The following is a 22,423-nucleotide window of genomic DNA, read 5'->3' as shown; positions in this document are numbered from 1 at the left end:
ATCAAACGATCGAAGGAATAATCGTTCGATCGAACTATTAAATCCTTCAAATCGAACGATTTTAATCCATCGATCGAAGGATTATCCTTCGATCAGAAAAACCATGGAAAGCCTATGGGGACCTTCCCCATAGGCTAACATTGGCCTTGGTAGGTTTTAGGTGGCGAACTAGGGGGTCGAAGTTTTTTTTAAAGAGACAGTACTTCGACTATCGAATGGTCGAATAGTCGAAACAATTTTTAGTCGAAGGTCGAAGTAGCCCATTCGATGGTCGAAGTAGCCAAAAAAACATTCAAAATTCGACGTTTTTTTCCCTCTATTTTCCTTCACTCGAGCTAAGTGAATGGGCCCCTAAAAGTTAACCTGAAGGTGAAGCACCCCTTTGAAGGTGCATCATACCCCTATGTTCAACATAAGCAAGGTTTGGGTTGAAAATGTATTTTGCATAATTTTTTCAGTTAAAAAAACAAATGCACACATTTAGATTATTATTATTATTATTATTAAGCACTATTAGGTCACAGTTTTTTTACCCTTACGACAGTCTCCCTGTAATCAGGATAGTTTGTTTAAATAAAAACAGCAATCCAGTGCATCCTTCTCCAATCTGCAACCTCGGTCTAGAAAATGGAATTTAATGATCTTTCCAGAACCAGAAAGCTTTGATAAACAAAAGAATGTAAATTATGATATCCCTTTACGTCTTCTGTATCTGTATCAAAAGTCGAATTTTGAATTCATGTGCGTTTTTAAAAACTCCCCTAAACTCCCATAAAATAGACCAATCTAAATTTTAAAAAAAATAAAATAATTTTTTAAACTCGGATGAATGTCATCGACCCGAAAACTCGAATTGAATTAGAATCGAATTTGATTGGAATTTTAAAAACTCGATTCAAGTTTTTTTCTCTGAAAAAAAAAAAAACCTCAAATGTCAGGAACGCTGCAAACAACTTCAAATTGATCCCTGCACCTCTCCCATTGACTTAAATAGCAATTAGGTAAGTTTTAGATGAAACTTGAAAATTGTTTTGAAAAACGCTAATCAAATTTGACAGTTTTGAAAATAAAAGAAATTTAAAATATCGTATACGAATAAATCTGCCCCTTAGTGATGTAATTACAAACGGAACCTTGTTGCACCCATAGCAAGAATCCTGTGACATGGAAACGTGGTAGAATCTGTCAGATGTAAGTATTTTGTTTAAAATAACAACCTAATATAAAGTCTACACTAGATTTAAAGGACACCTCTTTTTAGATTGGAAAGTTAGAAGCAAACAGTTATTTTATATCCCCTACAAAGCGCAGGCATGGGGCAACACTACCGATGAAACACTAGTAGGAAGTAGGAAAACTGGAGAGGGCAACACAGCTGGAAGCAGATATAGTAATTCTGAGCTGTAAATCAGCATAATTATGAAGTCATTCCATGTGTCAGAATGAATTTGCTCTTAGTCCATCTTACACTAATTACACTGGGCAAACAGGCAACACAAACGTGTTATTAGAAGACACAGGCTTTCCAACAGACGGAATATTTTACAATTACGCCTTCTTTCCCAACATCTGAAATAGAGCCTGTGTCTTCCTCTTGGAATAACAGAAAGGAGGAAAGGAATAACTGCCTGCTCACACCTGAGAGGCACATTTATCAAGGGTCGAATTTCAAATTCAGGTGAGTTTTTTTTAAACTCCCATAAATTCAATATTCGACTAGTCAAAATTCATTAATAAAATCAAACTTTTTAAACTCAGACGAAAGTAAACGGCCCGAAAATTCAATTAGAATTCTATTAAACTCGGTTCGAGTTTTTCTCCGAAAAAAACTTGAATGCCGGGAAGGTTGCAAATATCTCCAAATGAATCCCTGGCCCTCTTCCATTGACTTAAACAGCAATTCGACAGGTTTTAGGTGGTGAATAGTTTAATTAGAATTCTAATAGTGAATAGTTTTATTCAAATAAGTAAATATTGCCTTTTTACATCTCTTGCCTTGAACCACCATTTTGTGATGGTCTGTGTGCTGCCTCCGAGATCACCTGACCAGAAATACTGCAGCTCTAACTGTAACAGGAAGAGATCACCTGACCAGAAATACTGCAGCTCTAACTGTAACAGGAAGAGATCACCTGACCAGAAATACTGCAGCTCTAACTGTAACAGGAAGAGATCCTCACCAGAAATACTGCAGCTCTAACTGTAACAGGAAGAGATCACCTGACCAGAAATACTGCAGCTCTAACTGTAACAGGAAGAGATCAGCTGACCAGAAATACTACAGCTCCAACTGTAACAGGAAGAGATCACCTGACCAGAAATACTGCAGCTCTAACTGTAACAGGAAGAGATCACCTGACCAGAAATACTGCAGCTCTAACTGTAACAGGATAAGATCACCTGACCAGAAATACTGCAGCTCTAACTGTAACAGGAAGAGATCACCTGACCAGAAATACTGCAGCTCTAACTGTAACAGGAAGAAGTGCGGAAGCAAAAGTCGGAACTCCGTCTGTTAATTGGTTCATGTGACCTAACATGTAAGGTTTGTGTGCACCGTGAATCCTACGATCCCAGGGGGCGCCCCTTATTTTTTTAAAATGGCAGTTTTCTATTTATGATTACCCAATGGCACATAATACTAAAAAAGAATATTACTATGAAAATGGTTTATTTACATTAAGCAGGGTTTTACATATGAGCTGTTTTATGTAATATATTTTTATAGAGTCCTACATTGTTTGGAGGGTATACTTTTCCTTTCAATATACACTTTGAAGTTTACAGTCAGGTCTGCTTCGGGACGGGTTGCCCCCCGCACCCGACCCTAAACTGCCCTTCCCATCCTGAACCGGCCCGCTCCATCTGCTCTATTTATAGACCCGCGCCCACCAAGAGGCGATGTCAGCCGCAGCATAAATTCAGAGAACAGAATTGTGAAGATTTTTTGCTGTAGCTGCGGGTCCGAGCCGGCCTGCACATCACTACCCCAGAGCCACTTCAGAAAGACATAAGAAGGTGAAAAATTAAACTTTAAATTTCATTATTAGAAAAATGGTCACAAATAGAATATAGAAAGTAATTGAAGGGAGTCTATTTCTGGTGAACTTTTTGAAAACTGGAAAAAAAAGTTATCGGAAGGTGAACAACTTTAATAGTCTGACTTTAACATGGCAAACAAATACTGTACCATGAGAAACTGAGGTGATCTTTAAAGGGGTGGTTCACCTTTACGGTAACTTTTAGTATGTTATAGAATGGCCAATTCCAAGCAACTTTTCAACTGGTCTTCATTGTTTATTTTTTATAGTTTTGCCTTTTTCTTGTGACTCTTTGCAGCTTTCAAATGGGCGTCGCTGACCCCTTCTAAAAGGTAAATGCTCTGTAAGGCTACACCTGTATTGTTATTGCTACTTTTTATTACTCATCTTTCTATTCAGGCCTCTCCTATTCATATTCCAGTTTTTTATTCAAACCAATGCACGGTTGCTAGGGTAATTTGGACCCTAGCAACCAGATTGCTGAATTTGCAAACTAGAGAGCGGCTGAATAAAAAGCTAAATCACTCAAAAAAACCACAAATAATAAAATAATAAAACTAATTACAAATTGTCTCAGAATATCACTCTCTACGTCATACTTAAAGTTTTCCTAAAGTTGAACAACCCCTTTAAAGGAGCGCTTAATAGTGATGTGCAGGCCGGCCGAAACCCGCGGGTTGGGCCGACTACTGCACAAAATCTTCAGGTCGGGTCAAGGTCGAGCTCTTCTCCTGCTCTCCCTGTCCGCAACCTAGCAGAACCGGCTTCTGGCACTGGAATTTATAGACATCCGCCTGCCCCTTTTGTGACATCACTGTGGGCGGGGCGGCCACGAGTCTATAAATATAGGGCAGCAGCGGGTCCGGGCCGGGTGCAGATTGGTGGGGGGTGGGGGGTTTGGGTCGGGTACGGGTCCCGTACATCACTAGTGCTTAAAACTTTGCAAGTTAAGAGATAACATGATAGGGCAGGCTGTGCATTCCAGGGAATGGGTGCAGTGTGGAAGTAGTGGAAATGGGAGGTGATAATAAGAGAGGAGTAAGTCAATGGCATTACGAAATGCTAATAAAAGTCAAGCAAACCAGAGCATGTTACAGCCCACGTCTGTAAAGGGCAGATTTATCAAGGGTCGAATTGAAAATTGGAATTTGAAATTCGAACTTTCAAACTTTTGTATGGTCAAATTCGACTAGGGAGTTATTCAAAATCGATTCGTTTTTTTTTTTATCTCAATTTTTTATTCAGTTTTACAGAATACACAGGATATACATTGGTAGTCATCAACAAAGGAGAAGAGCTTTGAGTACAAGTATACACCGTAGATGTCAAAAACTGTGATATTTGTAAATATATCTTTAACCATTTTAAATTACCATAGGTAAAGCACTCTGTTAATATTACATTCTTGCAACATATTCAAAATTGTGACAACAATCTCGATTCGTTTTTTTTTTAAAATTTGAATTAGATTTTTGAGATTTATCATACTCTGGCGCTTTAAGAATTCAAATTTGACTATTCACCACCTAAAACCTCCCGAAATTGCTATTTGAGTCAATGGGAGACGTCCAGGGATCAATTTGGAGTTGTTTGCAGCCTTCCTGAGGTTTGAGCCTTCAGATAAAAAACTCGAATCATTTTCGACTTGGGTTTTTGGGTCATTTAATTCATCCGTTTTAAAAAAAATTGTTTGTTTGTTTGTTTTAATACATTTCGATTGGTCGAATTTCAAATTTAAGGGAGTTTTTAAAAACTGCCATGAATTCGAAATTCGATCTTTGATAAATGTGCCTCTAAATGTGAGTTGGATGTAAGGCGGGTGTATGCAACTCGGGGACTCCCTGTACCTATATGTTTTCTTTATTTTCGCACAGGTGCAACAAACACAGCAAAATGTTATTAAATTTATTCCTATTTGCCTTTGCTTAATGTAGGCAAGTGTTATTAAAACATCACAATGCTGTCCTCTCTGACCTTCCTCCCAATAATCAATACGTACAGTTGTTTGTGCTTGCACATGCCCTTACCATTTTAATAATATCTGGATATGCGGGTTCCACTAGTATCCCTCGATTTGTAGCTACATATTCCACCAGCTCATTCAAGGTGGCTCTCTTGATCTCTTTGCTCTTCAGATCTGATATAGAGTCTATGAAATCAAAGAGTACGCAGCACTGTTGTAGCTTCTGACAGAAAAGATCTTGCTGTTCATTTGAAGTGGCATCTGTACAAAATAAAAATAAAAAAAAGATACATTTAGGCAGTTATTTATCAAAGTCCGAATTTATCTCAATATTTTCTGCTACAAACTACGATCAAATCCGCCCGGGTTTTTTACGCTTATTCATTATTACATTTTCCCGAGAATTTGCTTTGCGGGGGAGAAAAAAAAATCTTATTTTCACGATTTTTTCCATTCGCTTTTCACGATTTTTTTGGAAATTTTCACCCGGGGTATTGCACGAAACCCAGCAAACATGAAAAAATCATTGGGACTTCTCCCATTGACTTATATGCAACTACAACTGAGATGCTGGTTTTCCATCTTCCAAAAAATTTGTGATTCAGAGTTTAGTAAATAACCCCCTCCCGAGCATTCTGGATAACAGGTCCCATACCTGTATTAGAAATTAATGTTATAAGTTCCCCCGGTTTCTGTATTGCATCAGACTTCATATCATCTACTTTGTTTGTGTATATGGCGTTTTATACTGATATAAAATAGAATATATAAAAATATATATATATATATATATATACATTTACTGATATAAAATATATATATATATATATATATATATATATATATATATATATATATATATATATATATATATATATATATATATATATATATATATATATTATATTTTATATCAGTATAAAACGCCATATACACAAACAAAGTAGATGATAACTTATAACATTAGTTTCTAATACAGGTATGGGACCTGTTATCCAGAATGCTCGGGACCTGGGGTTTTCAGGATAACAGATCTTTCCGTAATTTGGATCTCCATACCCTAAATCTACTAGAAAATCATGTAAACATGAAATAAACCCAATAGGCTGGTTTTGCTTCCAATAAGGATTAATTATATCTTAGTTGGGATCAAGTACAAGATACTGTTATTAGAGAGAAAAAGGAAATTATATTTTAAAATATTTAATTATGTCTATAGGAGACAGCTTTTCTGTAATTCAAAGCTTTTGGATAACGGGTTTCCGCATAACAGATCCCATGCCTGTAGAAGAAAAGAGTAGGCTGGCATTTATGTTTCAACACAAAGACAGTGGAAATGACAGCGAAGGGTGCGGCTCTTCCCAATTATGGAGCGCTGGCAGAACAGGTACGATTGGGAAATTTGTCAGATTCCTACATTTTGACCCAACTTCCCTATCCCGCGGGTTTAATCTGAATCATCAGTATTTGCTGCCTCCCAAATTAGGATCATTAATTCAACTCCTACGCTATAAGAAAGACATCCACATTCTAGAAAAGAATGTAAAGAGAAAGGGTCACTGTGATCATGCAGATATCTAATAAATTGGTTACCCATGTAATCTTATTTAAATGTAATCATACGAACTTCCCCTTCAAAAGCAGGCTGCGGAGAGCAGGGGTTATCTGTTGTGCTGGGTAGAATGTACTGGGCTGACAGAGTGCGTGTCAATCATTCCTTTCCCTGGGCTAAAACACTAAATTCAGCATGAGTAAGTGCACTGGAATATTCAGCTGCCAAACAGCATGAGAAAAAAAAAATCCAGAACATTTAGACTGTTAAGACATCCACATTATATTATACATCGCTGCCTTACTTGTAATGGTATAAGAGTAAAAGTGTGAAAAAGAATGTATTGGGGCTGAGGAGAGGTCTGCATATAAGTAGTTATATAGATGTATTACACAAGCACCATTTCTAAGGGTATAATTTACAGGATATGCATGCCATGCATATCCTGTAAATTATACCCTTAGAAATGGTGCTTAGTGATGTCATCGGTTATAATCGGAGCTTAGTGATGTCATTTCTGTCGCATGACTCACTGAAACTTGTAAATTAAAATAAAGTACCCCCTGTTGCAAAATATGAGGATATTACAAGTCACCTCGACCTGTATAAAAACACTAGGCTCTCGGCCGTATGATTATATGTGGTCATGGAACTCCTCTGTAACTTATAATACCCTTATATTTTACGAGAGGGGGTACTTTATTCACTATATAATTGTCCCCTCACTCCTCTTAAAGGAGAACTAACACTTAGCTAAAGATGTAGCTAGAAATGTTGTACATTATGTTTTGGGCTTCTGTACCAGCCCAAGGCAACCACAGCCCTTTAGCAGTAAAGATCTGTGTCTCCAAAGATGCCCCAGTAGCTCCCCGTCTTCTTTTCTGCTGATTCACTGCACATGCTCTGTGCTGCTGTCACTTACTGAGCTTAGGGACCCACTCACAATATACAGTACATAGAATAGAAATGTCACAATATAAGGCTGATTAGTAATTAATACACATAATTACTACATGGCAGCACAGAAACCAGTGCAATTAGCATCAGAATTGAATAATCAGCAAACCTGTAGCATCAGCTTATATTACAGCCAGGGAAGCTCATTTTCTGCTGGATAATTAGTGACGAGCCCTAAGCTTAGCTTCTCAACAGCCAATCAGAGCCCACTGAGCATGTGAGTGTCACAGACACTTTCCAAGATGGTGACCCCCTGTGACAAGTTTGAAGTCCTGGATCATTGCTGCTATTGACAAGCTCAAACTTTAGCCTCTTGTAATAAGTTCAGTATATAAAATATGGCATTTTTAGCCATTTTCATTTTTAGGGTTTAGTTCTGCAGAATGGGTAATATTAATGTAACTGCATACTGCATGGCTGAATATACTGTAAATCTGTGAACTTTCCAAACACTTTCAGTTCAAATGTTTCCAGAATGTTCCTCAGAAATAAAGACTTTTTTCAATTGCTTTCCATTTTTTTTATTTTTTACCGTTTTTCCAAAATCTAAGTTAAATTTTAAGGTTTCTGTCTCTGGTGTTTGAATTCTAACAGCTGCCTGTAATGAAATTTAGGGATTCTCACTCAGCAGGGAAAAAGATAATAAATGTATCAACTAAATGTATTAATTTAGAACAGTTTACAGGGTCGGTGACCCCCCCCCCCCTCCTAGAGCTTTAGAAGGTGAAAAATTAAACTTTACACTTCAATATTAGAAAAACAGTCACAAATAGAAAGTAATTGGGAAAACATTATTTCTGGTGATCTGTCTGAAAGAACATGAAGAACATGAAGATGTGGCTCAGCGTCTGACATACCAAAAAAGGATAACCCTATCTATATCTGGCTTCCTTGAATGCTGTAAAGCCGTTTTCCTAGGAAAGCTTCATGGTCCAATTAAATGCCCAGTGAACTTGTTCCTGTGAGAAGAAATCTGAGAATGTGTAGAATATTCTATACCATGGGTCTCTGAATAACATCTTCATATGGAAGAAAGACATGGTTATTTTTGGGTTAGGGTTCATCCTAGGTCTCCATCACTATGCTCTCTAGCAACCGGTAAGGTAAAAAGGAAATATTTCTGGAGATGTACCGAGAAGTAGATGTCAATTTGGTTTCCTACGATTTTCGGACCGTGTGTGGCCTTCAAACGATTGTCCCAATTTTAGTGTTATGGTGGTTTAGTCAGACAGGTTAAAAAATTTCTGTTGAATAACGTTAATATTTTTGCATGTGAGCATATTTTTAACCGATCCAAGGGTGACGATCACGACTATTTTCAGAACTTAACTTTCGTACGATTGCGGTCTGTCAATTAACGGGCAGAACACCATCTGATTTGTTATTTTTCCTACTTTAATCCTACAATTTAAATCTGAATGGTTCACTTGAGGTCATTACGTTAAAACAAACGATCCGTATCCGAACACTCAGGGGCCCATTCACTTACCTCAAGTGAAGGAATAGAGGAAAAATACTTTTTTTTCTAAGTGTTTTTTTGGCTACTTCGACCCGAACGATTCTAACTAAAAATCGTTCTACTGTTCGATAGTCTAAGTACTGTCTCTTTAAAAAAAACTTCGACCCCCTAGTTCGCCACCTAAAACCTACCGAGGACAATGTTAGCCTATGGGGAAGGTCCCCATAGGCTTCCTATCAATTTTCTGATCGAAGATAATCCTTCGATCGATGGATTAAAATCCTTCGAATCGTTCGATTCGAAGAATTTAATCCTTCGATTATTCCTTCGATCAAACGAATTGTGCTAAATCCTTCGACTTCGATATTCAAAGTCGAAGGATTTTAATTCGGCAGTCAAATATCGAGGGTTAATTAACCCTCGACATTCGACCCTACGTAAATTTGCCCCTCATTGTACAATGAATAAAATCTGAATGTCCATGGCCAGCTATACTGTGGTACAAGTTATCTGTTACAAGCTATACGTTCTAAAGTCATATTTCCCTACAGATTCTATACCAGGGATGCACTGAATCCACTATTTTGGATTCGGTCGAATACCAAACCCGAATTTGCATATGCAAATTATGGGTGGGAAGGGGAAACCATTTTTTATTTCCTTGTTTTTTTGACAAAAAGTCACAAGATTACCCTCCCCGCCGCATATGCAAATTAGGATTTGGGTTCGGTTTGGACGAATCCGAATCCTGCTGAAAAAGGCTGAATCCTTGCCAAATCCTGGATTCGCTGCATCCCGACTCTTTACATTTATATTCTTTGTTATATGTACAGGTAACTCCCACATACATCAATGGGAACCACATGCTACGGCAAATACAGGTGTTTTGGAAGGAAAATTCTATTCTGGGCCAGGGGCTGGCCTAAGGTGTCAGGCAGTTGCTATTGAAGGGGTGCTTCAACTTTCAGTTCATTTTTAGTAAGTCACGTAATGGCTAAAGCTGGCCATAGATGCAAAGATCTGATCGCACTAATCCTCGATTCATACAATTTTCGGACCGTGAGCCCTGACATTTTTAGTCCCACTGAGATCGGTCGGGTTAAAAGATTTGTCGGCTGCCGATAATATCTCTGCGTGTATTGCCGATCTGACGATTTTCAGTGGGAGACTGTCACCAGCTTTGTCGGACATAACTTTCGTACGATTACTGTCAGGGGCAGAAAACCGGCTGATCTGTTTTTTACTACTTTATTTGATTGGAATGGTTAGTGGCAGGTTAGGAGATGGGGAAGTCCGATTGTTCGAAGATTCAAAAGATTGGATCTTTGCATCTATGACCAGCTAAATTCCAATCAACTTTTTGACAATCATTTTTTTGTAGTTTTTGAATTCCTTGCCATTTTCTGACTCTTTCCAGCTTTCAAATGGGGGTCACTGACCCCATCTAAGAAAACAAATGCTCTGTAAGGCTACAAATGTTTTGTTATTGCTACTTTTTATTACGCAACTTTCTAGGCCTCTCCTATTCATATTCCAGTCTCTTATTCAAACCAAGGCATGGTTGCTAGGGTGATTTGGAGCCTTGCAACCAAATTGCTGAAACTGAAAACCAGAGAGCTGCTGAATAAAAAGCTAAATAACTCAAAAACTACAAACAATAAAAAAGTCCGAATGGTCTCTGGACAGAACTCTCTACATCAGTGATCCCCAACCAGTAGCTCGCGAGCAACATGTTGCTCTCCAACCCCTTGGATGTTGCTCTCAGTGTCCTCAAAGCAGGTGCTTATTTTTAAATTCTAGGCTTGAAGGCAAGTTTTAATTGCATAAAAACAAAGTATAGTGCCAAGTAGAGCATCTTGTAGACTTTTCAGTCCACATAAGGGCTACCCAATAGCCAATCACAGCCCTTATTTGGCACCCCAAGGGACTTTCCCATGCTTGTGTTGCTCCCCAGCTCTTCATATTTGAATGTGGCTCACGGGTAAAAAAGGTTGGGGACCCCTGCTCTACATCATACTAAAAGGATGTTCACCTTTAAATTAACTGCTAGTAAGATGTAGAGGTTGACATTCTGAGACAATTTGCAATTTCAGCAATCTGGTTGCTACAGTCCAAAGTTCCGTAGCAACCATGCATTGATTTGAATAAGACATTGGAATACGAATAGGAGAAGCCTTAATAGAATGACAAGTAATAAATTGTAGCAATAACAATAAATTTGTAGCCAAAGAGCATCTCTTTTTCAGATGGTGTCAGTGACCCCCATATGAAAGCTGAAAAAGAGTCAGAAGAAGGGAAATGATTTTAAAACTATAGAAAATAAAAAATGCAGACCAATTGAAAAGTTGCTTAGAATTAGCTACAACATACTAAAAGTTGACTCAAGAGTGAACATGCGTGCTGTATCATAAAAACCACCTTATGTGACGTAAACTTTAACATGAAGGCATTCAAATTTATGACAGCAGAGCAACGTCTCATTGCAGATCTTTCACGGATTTGTAATAAGATAACTGCCGCTTAATATGGAATTACAATCAGCAGTCTCCCTCCGTGCCCTACATATCGTGCCTGTGTCAGTTCCCCGAGTTGGAATTGGAATGAATGAAGTGCTATTTCAGCATGTTACTGGGAGGTGATATCCTACAAGTTGCTAGGATACTGCCCTCTCCACGTACCAAAAATAACAGCAAGTCTCCAGAGGTAAAAGATAATAATATCACATTTCAAATGTAATAGAAGCAGTGTTGAGACACTGGAATACTTTCTATTTGTGCTGAGACAGTAGGCCTGTGACGTCAGATGAATAATTGGGTGCCACGGGGAAGAGTGAATAATGAAAGGCCGAGTGTTATTTAGTGCAATGGCATGCTGCTATTTATTGACACTGCCACGGATTGAGATATTCACACGGGATACACGGGGTGGGTGTTTGGCTGCCTTGGAGCCCTATGCGTGTAGCAGATATTATCCATTGTGATCAGATCAGCAAAATAATAAAATAGTCTGACACTAAATGAGTAATATTTATTTCAAATTGTAAGCCGGCGCCGACTGATTTGGGTACAGCATTGTACAGGTATGGAGACCAGTTATCCGGAATGCTTGAGATTTGCAGGTTTCTGCATAAGGGGATTTCCATAATTTGGATCTCCATACCTTTTTGACCTTTGTGCCTATGGAACTGGAGGCTGCATTCCAGCAACTATGGCCCTTTTTTGACTGGCCATTACGTATAGTATACTGTACAAACTGTCATTTTTTGTCCATACCTTAAAGGGGTAAAAGACTTTTTCCAACTGCTTTCCATTTTTTATAGTTTTTCCAAAAATCTAAGTTAAATTTTAAGGTTTCTGTCTCTGGTGTTTGAGTCTGGCAGCTCAGTAATTCAGGCGCAGACTCTGAACTGTTACAATTTTGCAACATTTAGTTGATACATTTCTCAGCAGCATCTCTGGAGTATTAGCAACTATTGTATCAATTCTAACAGCTGCCTGTAATGAGTCTCAGGACGTTTCTACATTGTGTTTTTAAAAAAGCTCAGTCGAGCGTAAATACACCACTGAAACCACACACAACATGCGTTTTTGGGGGATGGGATTCATCATCCAGAAATATCCATATTACAAGAAGGCTATCTCATAGATGCCATTCTAATCAAATAATATATATTTTTTTTTTTTTATAAAAAAACATGATTTCTTTTTTTCTGTAATAATAAAACAGTACAGGTATGGGATCCGTTATCCGGAACCCCATTATCCAGAAGGCTCTGGATTATGAAAAGGCCGTCTCCCATGGACTTCATTAAAATCAAATAATCCAAATTTTTAAAAATGATTTCCCTTTTCTCTGTAATAATAAAACAGTCGCTTGTATTGGATCCCAACTAAGATATAATTAATCCTTATTGGAAGTAAAACCAACCTATTGGGTTTATTTAATGTTTACATGATTTTCTTGTAAACATGGGCATGAAGATCCAAATTAAAGTTCTTATCCAGAATGCTCGGGGGGCCTGGGGTTTTTACGGATAACAGGTCGCATACCTGTATATGAGACAGTGGGAAATCCCTAAAGCACAAGACATATAGGGGTTTATGTAATAAAGGCACTAAGTTTGCCCAGGGGCAGTAACCTATAGCAACCAATCAGCAGGTAGAATCCCCTGGTCACATGTTTAAATGCAAGTATCTTATTTGTAGCTATGGGCTACTGCTCCTGGGCAAACTTTGTGCCTTTTATTACATATGGGGGATAATGCCTAATAAATCACAGTTTAATAAAACGGTTTTATAGCGATGGAGGAAATGCCCCAGCAGCCATCTGGCTTTCATGTGGCGAGACCCTCTTGTGCTCTGAGGAATGTGAGTGAATGTGAATGAGCTGTGGTTTACTCAAACAGGTCATTTTTATATTTCATGCTCGTCTGCTAAGAGAACTCTGATTGATTTTACAGTATATTTCCATTTATTAGAGCTTCTGCCCTTCAAGTTCACCAATCCCTAAGGGATTTTTTAATAACATATTACTTACCAACAGCAAGGAAAGCAGCCCCCCCCTCCCCGAGATTGAGACGGTGCATGACCTGCCTACATTCACCATCAGCAAAGAAAATAATGAGGCAAAGGAATCTATAAAACTGTGGGGGCAGGGGTGTGACTGACCCAGACGCAGCTCCCAATGGGGATCCAAAACAGCACAAGGACCCATGTGACTATAGTTACACCACTATGGGGGTTATGTAATAAAAAGACACCAAGTTTGCCCAGGGGCAGAAATCCTTAGCAACCAATCAGCAAGTAGCATTTACTGGTCACATGTTTAAAAGCAAACATATTTTTGGTTGATATGGGGTTACTGCTTCTGGGCAAACTTAGTGCATTTCATTATACAGTGGTGTGAAAAACTATTTGCCCCCTTCCTGATTTCTTATTCTTTTGCATGTTTGTCACACTTAAATGTTTCTGCTCATCAAAAACCGTTAACTATTAGTCAAAGATAACATAATTGAACACAAAATGCAGTTTTTAAATGAAGGTTTACGTTATTAAGGGAGAAAAAAAACTCCAAATCTACATGGGCCTGTGTGAAAAAGTGATTGCCCCCTTGTTAAAAAATAACTTAACTGTGGTTTATCACACCCGAGTTCAATTTCAAAGGTTATAAAGCCATTTCTAAAGCTTTGGGACTCCAGCGAACCACAGTGAGAGCCATTATCCACAAATGGCAAAAACATGGAACAGTGGTGAACCTTCCCAGGAGTGGCCGGCCGACCAAAATGACCCCAAGAGCGCAGAGACAACTCATCCGAGAGGCCACAAAAGACCCCAGGACAACATCTAAAGAACTGCAGCCTCACTTGCCTCAATTAAGGTCAGTGTTCACGACTCCACCATAAGAAAGAGACTGGGCAAAAACGGCCTGCATGGCAGATTTCCAAGGCGCAAACCACTTTTAAGCAAAAAGAACATTAAGGCTCGTCTCAATTTTGCTAAAAAACATCTCAATGATTGCAAAGACTTTTGGGAAAATACCTTGTGGACCGACGAGACAAAAGTTGAACTTTTTGGAAGGTGCGCGTCCCGTTACATCTGGCGTAAAAGTAACACAGCATTTCAGAAAAAGAACATCATACCAACAGTAAAATATGGTGGTGGTAGTGTGATGGTCTGGGGTTGTTTTGCTGCTTCAGGACCTGGAAGACTTGCTGTGATAGATGGAACCATGAATTCTACTGTCTACCAAAAAATCCTGAAGGAGAATGTCAGGCCGTCAACTCAAGCTGAAGCGATCTTGGGTGCTGCAGCAGGACAATGACCCAAAACACACCAGCAAATCCACCTCTGAATGGCTGAAGAAAAACAAAATGAAGACTTTGGAGTGGCCTAGTCAAAGTCCTGACCTGAATCCTATTGAGATGTTGTCTCATGACCTTAAAAAGGTGGTTCATGCTAGAAAACCCTCAAATAAAGCTGAATTACAACAATTCTGCAAAGATGAGTGGGCCAAAATTCCTCCAGAGCGCTGTAAAAGACTCGTTGCAAGTTATCGCAAACGCTTGATTGCAGTTATTGCTGCTAAGGGTGGCCCAACCAGTTATTAGGGCAATTACTTTTTCACACAGGTTTGGATTTCTTTTCTCCCTAAATAATAAAAACCCTCATTTAAAAACTGCATTTTGTGTTTACTTGTGTTATCTTTGACTAATAGTTAAATGTGTTTGATGATCAGAAACATTTTGTGGGACAAACATGCAAAAGAATAAGAAATCAGGAAGGGGGCAAATAGTTTTTCACACCACTGTACTACTAGACAAGTATATTATTATGAAAATGGTTTATTTAAATGAAGCAGGATTTTACATATGAGCAGTTTTATGCAATATCTTTTTATAGAGACCTACATTATTTGGGGGGTATAGTTTTCCTTTAACATTCACATGCATTTGTTGCTAAAGTATAAAGACTTTAATTGTATGCAGAAAAGTTTCCCTTAATGCAGCTATTCTCTTTTATCCAAACTTCGTACACATCGACTCTCAGAAGTTGCGCTTACAAGAGAAACTCCATGGAGACCATGAGCCACCTTCAACTGTGACTATTTATGCACACAGTGATATTGTGGAAAACATTGCGCAACAAGCTTACGCTTTTCGCACAGTGGTGTAAATATATGTTACCACAGCAATTAAATTTTAGGGCCCCACAGCAAATTAATTTTAAGGCCCCAACATATCCAGAGGATATCCTTTTTATAATATATAATGGAATTGCTCAATAATTAGGGCCTTGATGGGCCACCCTGCAGCCGCAGGGACTGCTTCCTCTGTAGTGACACCCCTGTTTTGGCACCCTTACTATTCAGCACTTCCTCAAGCTCCTCGTTCATGGATTAACTTCCGTACCTTCTCCTATAAACTCAACTTATATTTTTGATGTATTTTTAAACATTAAATGATAGAAAATAAGATATATAAAAATGTTCTTTCAACTTAAGGTTATTCTCTGTGACACACTGATTCAGTGTTGGCATAATTTACTATGTAAACAATAGCTTAGCAACACATTCTGGCATATGCAATACACACATTCCAACCTGGCCAGCAACCATCAATAATGGAGGGGGGGGGGGGGGAAAAACAATGTTTAAAGGAGCAGTGTTCACCCTTTTTTGTTTTTTAACACTAGTTCAGTGAGCAAGGACCACGTGTAGTCCACATATGTATAATCAGCATCCCATGTAGACGCCTCACAATCTAATGTCACATCCATGTGCATAATGAGTTGCAGCACACATGCATGTGCCCCAACATGGCCGCCTGCAGCCTGGTTCAGTTAAAAAAAAAACGTTTGTTTTTCCCAACAGGAACCCGCACCTTTGGTGGGGGAAACCATTTCAGGTTACAGATGCCCTTTAACAGAATGATCCACATGCACTACCATATCGGGCAGATCCAATCGTGGGCCCTAGGGCCAAATGATCGGATCATAATGAAAGGTAAACGAGTGGTCGGATCGTGGGACCTGCCCAATCGACATAGATATCAATTGAGGAAACCCGTTGGAGGGCCCCACACAATAAGCTGCCCAATTAGTCTGTCTGCAGCTTTTATCGGCCCGTGTATGGCCACCGTTCGAATTGGTACAATAGTTGCCAATACTGCAGAGACGCTGTTGAGACATGCAACAACTAAATGTTGCAAAATTGTAAGTTGCAATTATGCACATGAATTACTGAGCTGCAAGACTGGGACAGGAAGATTAAAAAGTAAACTAAGACTTTGAAAAAAAAAAATAATAATGGTAAGTAATTGAAAAAAAGTCTTTATTTCTGGGAAACAATCTGAATACAACTGAACTGGAAAATGTGCTTGGAAGGTGAACAACCACTTTAAGTAATGGAGACTGGAAGAGTCATAGGGCAACCATTTTCATTTCCAGGGGCAATGCATTTTTTAGAAACAACTGAAGGACTAGGGGTTTAAGGGCACCTTTGGGAGCTCCCTTCTGGTGCGGGTAGTCTAGCGCTGGCATTTTTTTTTTTTTTTTTTTTAAATACTACTGTTATCCCCAACCAGAATGCGGGCTCTATTAGCCCACACCTTTGGTTGGGGGATAACACTTTTACCCAGCAGGTGCCCTTTAAGCAAGTAGGATAGAACACCTGACTACTGTCAGCCAATTAGCATTCTAATAAAAGAAATAGCTCAATAAAAGGGGTAACACTCAGATCAGGTGCCAACATGTAGCAAATCACTACCTATCATAGGGTTCAGCACTTCCCTTATTGCTGCTCACACAGGGAGAACTATAGCAGATACTTGTACAGGGATGGGATCTGTTATCCGGATACCCGTTATCCACAAAGCTCTGAATTAAGGGAAGGCCATCTCCCATAAACTCCATTTTATCCAAACAATCCAAATTTGTAAAAATGATTTCCTTTTTCTGTGTAATAATAAAACAGTAGCTTGTACTTGATCCCAACTAAGATATAATTAATCCTTATTGGAAGAAAAGCCAGACTATTGGGTTTATTTAATGTTTACATGATTTTCTAGTGGATTTAAGGCATGAAGATCCAAGGTCCCATACCTGTACCCACTTCCAGGAACAATTGGCCGTTAGGAACAGACTTTACAGCAGTGTCGATTCTTCTTGTTACAAGCTATCAGTATGTCTAGCTGGATTCTTCGATTTACCCAATGAAAAGCAAATAATCACAAACCAGTGCCTTGAACTGGACATAAAATGACTACGGTCTGTGAATAAGGGCACACACTAAGATTCGGGGAGATTTAGTAGCCCTGACGACAAATCGTCTTTTTTTCGGCCGACGAATCTCACCCGAAAAACCTTCCCACCAGCTAGGATCTAAATTGCCGGCAGGATGGCACTCAGATCGCTTCATTTTCCGCAGTCGCCCGAAGTTGCCTCACGAGCAAACTTCAAGCGACTTCAGAAAACGAGGTGCTCAAAGTGCCATCCGCCAGGCGATTTAGATTCTAGCTGGCAGGAAGGCTTTTCGGGGAGATTGGTCGTCCGAAGAAGAGGCGATTTGTCGCCAGGGCGACTACATCTCCCCAAATTTTAGTGTGTGCCCTTACCCTTAATAGCTAGAACATAATCTCATTTGTTATTTTAACCAATTTATTTATCTGAATGGTTAGTTGTAAGTCGGGAGATTGCAACGCATTCATCGGACATAGGTATAAAATAGCACGTCTATGGCCATCTTTACTCAATCTTTGTTTGCATATTTAGACTTTGCCCTAATCGTACCCAAGAAGGGGGAGCTGCAGACCCAATACAACCAAGAGTGTAAACACATTATCCAAAAAGACTTCTAAGGAAACTGGTACATGAGCAGATTCAGAGTTGTTTTGCTGCCTGCATTACTTTCAGCTCTAATGATCCATAAATGCTACTGGTTGGTTGTTGCTATGGGTTACTAGACCTGGTGCAAACTTTGCATCTGCTATTTCATTACCCTGCAAGGTTCTATGCCAGGAAGCAACTGGGGAGCATTCATAGTAATTTATCAGCATTTGAGACAAAACATCATGTAAACAAGTCAAAGTAGGAGGGCTAAGTTTTAAAGGCAGAATTTCAGCGTTTCTTATACCTCGAATGAACTCACAATTAGATCGGTTTCTAATTTAAAATAAAACTGGAATGGAAAAAAACTTGAATCTGCAAGTTCGGGGGGGGTTAAGAGTCCGAAAAACTTGAATGAAGTTTTCGAAGGAAGAAAAACTCAAATCAATCGAGTTTTTGGGCAAAACCTTTCGAAAAACATCATAAAGGCTATTAACATCTTCAAATGGTTCAAGGGAACTCTACATGACCTTGACAGGTTTTAAATGGTGTATTTTTGGGTTCAAGCTATTTCCAGGGTTGGGGTATAATAAATCTCGACAAAATATGAGGGGTTTTTTTTTGTTTTTTTTAACCTAAAAATTAGATTTTTGACCAAAAAATATAAAACTCGAAAACTCTAATTTTCATGGAAAACACAACTCGATCCTTAATATATAACCCCCTAGTTGTTTCGAATGCCTTGGCTGTGAGTTGTTCGCCATCTTTCCCCGATATGCCATTAACAAGCATGGCTATATAGGGGGTAATCTGATTGTTCTGCCGTATGGCCAACGATCCGATTACGATGTGCAATGGGCTCTGGTGGGTCAAAATCAAACCTGACCGATCGACCAAACGACCAATCTCTGCCGGACGAAAGCTGTCGGCACTCTCCACACACGATCCGAAAAGCGTACGAATCCTCGATTCATACAATAGGATCTGTGTGTCTATGGCCAGCTTAAGAAACAAGAAGGGTCAGCCAGACTCATAATTACTGCCCAGCAAAATGCCACAGAACTACACACAGCATAGATGGAAGTGACATGCAGCAAGTGTATTGATCACTGCCAAGACTGATGGCAAATGGGGTGCTGCTGACTTTGCCCCTCTAAACCAGTGATCCCCAACCAGAGGCTCGGGAGCTCACAAACCCCTTGGATGTTGCTCCCAGTGGCCTCAATGTAGGTGCTTTTAGTTGCATAAAAATCAAATGCAGATAACCCTCCCGCAATGGTCACTAATTTGGGAGAATCTCAGAAGGGCTTCGGTATGTGTGACTCACAAGGAAACCAATTATAAGATTCTTATGCAATGGTACTTGACGCCGAGTAAGCTCCACTCATTTTACCCAACAGTATCCGCGGAATGTTGGCGGCAATGTGGCGGTGTGGGGACTCTCTACCACGTTTTCTGTACGTGCCCTCTCATGGCACATTATTGGCAAGAGGTGCGGGACATGTTGGCTCTACTGTTTGGTACCGATATACAACAAAACCCACTTTCTTTTTTGCTCGGATCTCCACTCCCTGGGCTTAAGAAACATAGCCAAAAATTAGCCAATTTGATTTTAACTGCTTCTAGACGGGTTATAGCCCGCAACTGGAAGAAGCTTCAACCTCCCACAGCAACCGAATTAAAAACAGCTATCCAGGACATACGACGAATGGAATATATGGCTGCCTTGCATGCCTCCCGTTTACCAATTTACGAGAAAGTTTGGTCTCCTTGGGACACTTTACATCCCCTGACGACATGTTAACTTGTTCCCGAATAGGGACCCTTTTATTTTTTCAATTCACCCCCGAGCTCGGTCATTTTTGCTGTCTTTATGATGTTCCTTTATTTTCCTTCTCTTTTTCTTCCCCTACTCTTTCTTTCCTCCTACCTGCTGTTTCTGTTCTCCTTTTCCTCTCTGTATACATTTACGGAATGCTGACATTGTTTGCAATTATCCCGAAGAGCTTTCCCTTTACTGGGAACAGGTACACCTAGGATGCATATGACTTCTTTCCCTATTATGGATGCCATGCTCTTTTATTTTATTTTATATTATTTTTTCTGTATATTGTGAAATAATATGCTGATCTGAGGTCTATAAATGTCATTGCATAGATGTTGTACAGATGAAAATGAAAACTCTATGTTAAATAAAGAGTTATAAAAAAAAAAAAATCAAATGCACTGCCAAACAGTTTCCTCTAAGCTGCAAGTTCACATAGGAGCCTACAAGTAGCCAATCACAGCCTTTGTTGTTAACCCCCAGGAACATGTTCCATTCTTGAGTTGTTTCCCAATTCTGTTTACATTTGATTGTGGCTTACGGGGACAAAAGGTTGATGACCCCTGCTCTAAACGGGGAGGTACATTTATCATTGGTCAAATTTCGAATTCCTGTGAGTTTTTAAAAACTCCCACAAACACGAAATTCGACCAATCGAAATTTATTAAAAAAACTGAATGTCGTACACACAGGTGAATCCGCCCGAAAACTCAAATCAAATTTGATTCGAGTTTTAAAAACTCAAATATCAGGAAGGCTGCAAACAACTCCAAATTGATCCCAGGATGTCTCCCATCCACTAAAACAGCAATTCGGCAGGTTTTAGGTGGCGAATAGTCAAATTTGAGTTTCTTAAAGGTCCAGTGTATGATAAATCTCGAAAATCGAATTAGAATTTTTTTTAAATATCTCTAACCCAATTTTAACAACTCTCTAGTCGAATTTGACAGTTTTGGCCATACAGAAAAATTTGAATTTGAATTTTTCAATTTGACCTTTGATAAATCTGTCCCAAGTGTCAACTCATAGGATCAAGTATGGGACCCTCCTGCATGCATGACCAATATCTGGTTGAAGCCAGATGTATCCTGGGAGTATTGGGCAAGGACTTTACTATGTGTGTTGATGTGGTCAGTTACTGGTGAGTCTCCCCCCCCCCATTATAAGCCCTATATGTTTTGGGGCGCTGGAGACCTCACCAAACAAGATATTTGACTATGCAAGCAAATCCTACTATCGCGAATTTTAGCCAGTGGGAAGACATTTAGGGGAGATGAAGAGAAGAGGCGATTTGTTGCTGGGCGACTAATCTTCCCCAGTAGCCTCGCCACCACACTTAGAGCTCACTCTATTAAAATCACCAGACATCATGTCTCTCTTCATGCAGAATTTGTGCAAAAGGCAGTTCTTTTGTTAGATTTTGCTTTTACTGGAATTATTTCAGAAACTGTACCGAATTTTTAATTGATTGTATTTAGAAATTTTCTTACTTTAGTGTGAGGAATGTTATTTTTTGCGATATTTTCCCCTTAAGGGAAAGCAAAACTGTCACATAAGCTACGTACCCTTGGAAAAACCACACACACATAAGCAGCTACTCAACTATCCAGTTTTCAAAGCTTTGCTAGCGTGCTGGACAAGCACCACAACCAACCATAGCTACTGCCGTAATCAGAAGGACAAAGAACACTTACACAACGAAAACATCATGGGCCTGCCCAAAGCAGCTGGGGAATCACACTTACTGCCTGACATTGTTCATACAAGTTGCATTATAGCCAATAGCTTAGTGTTTACGCATGCAGAGAAGCAGCAGGCACATGAATAGTTTCTTAGTAAACAGAGCGTATTGTGTTTAGAGAACATGTAGAAACCCTTGCAGCAAATATATAAATAATGCATTGCAACTATAACACAAAGAGACTGCATCTAAGGCACTGCTCTGCGGTTGCTAATAGTAACAAACTGCCTACAATAATGAAATCTAATTTCCTTAATTGTATCTCTTTCCATTTCCTGGTGTAGACGCAGCGTCGATACAGCACAAGTGAAACGGTATCAATTACTCGCCGATCGCGCTACCAAGATAGCAAAGCTCCGACGGCACTTAACTAGTGTCACGTCACAACTCACAAATGGCGTAATGTGTGAAGCGTGCGTCACTATAGTAGTTACTGAACATACTCGTACCATTTCCTTTAATTCCCAGTAAGAGAGCTAACAAATAGAACTAAGAGAAGTTACCTATTTAGAATTTAGCAACGTAAATAAAAATAATGTGTACAAGAGGCAGATCCCTCCCCCCA

General features: G+C 39.3%; 1 protein-coding gene across 1 annotated transcript in view; it reads right to left on the bottom strand.

Annotated features, from left to right (window-relative positions):
- ppp2r5b.L (protein phosphatase 2 regulatory subunit B', beta) overlaps positions 1 to 22,423 on the bottom strand; it is a 65,848-nt gene that overhangs the window by 32,656 nt on the left and 10,769 nt on the right. Inside the window, 1 exon segment of the mRNA NM_001093031.1 lies at positions 5,069 to 5,265. Within this exon segment, the coding sequence (NP_001086500.1) occupies positions 5,069 to 5,265 (197 nt within the window).

This window comes from Xenopus laevis, chromosome 5L (assembly GCF_017654675.1).
Source record: "Xenopus laevis strain J_2021 chromosome 5L, Xenopus_laevis_v10.1, whole genome shotgun sequence".
Taxonomy (NCBI): domain Eukaryota; kingdom Metazoa; phylum Chordata; class Amphibia; order Anura; family Pipidae; genus Xenopus; species Xenopus laevis.
This window is presented reverse-complemented; position numbering and strand designations above follow the sequence as displayed.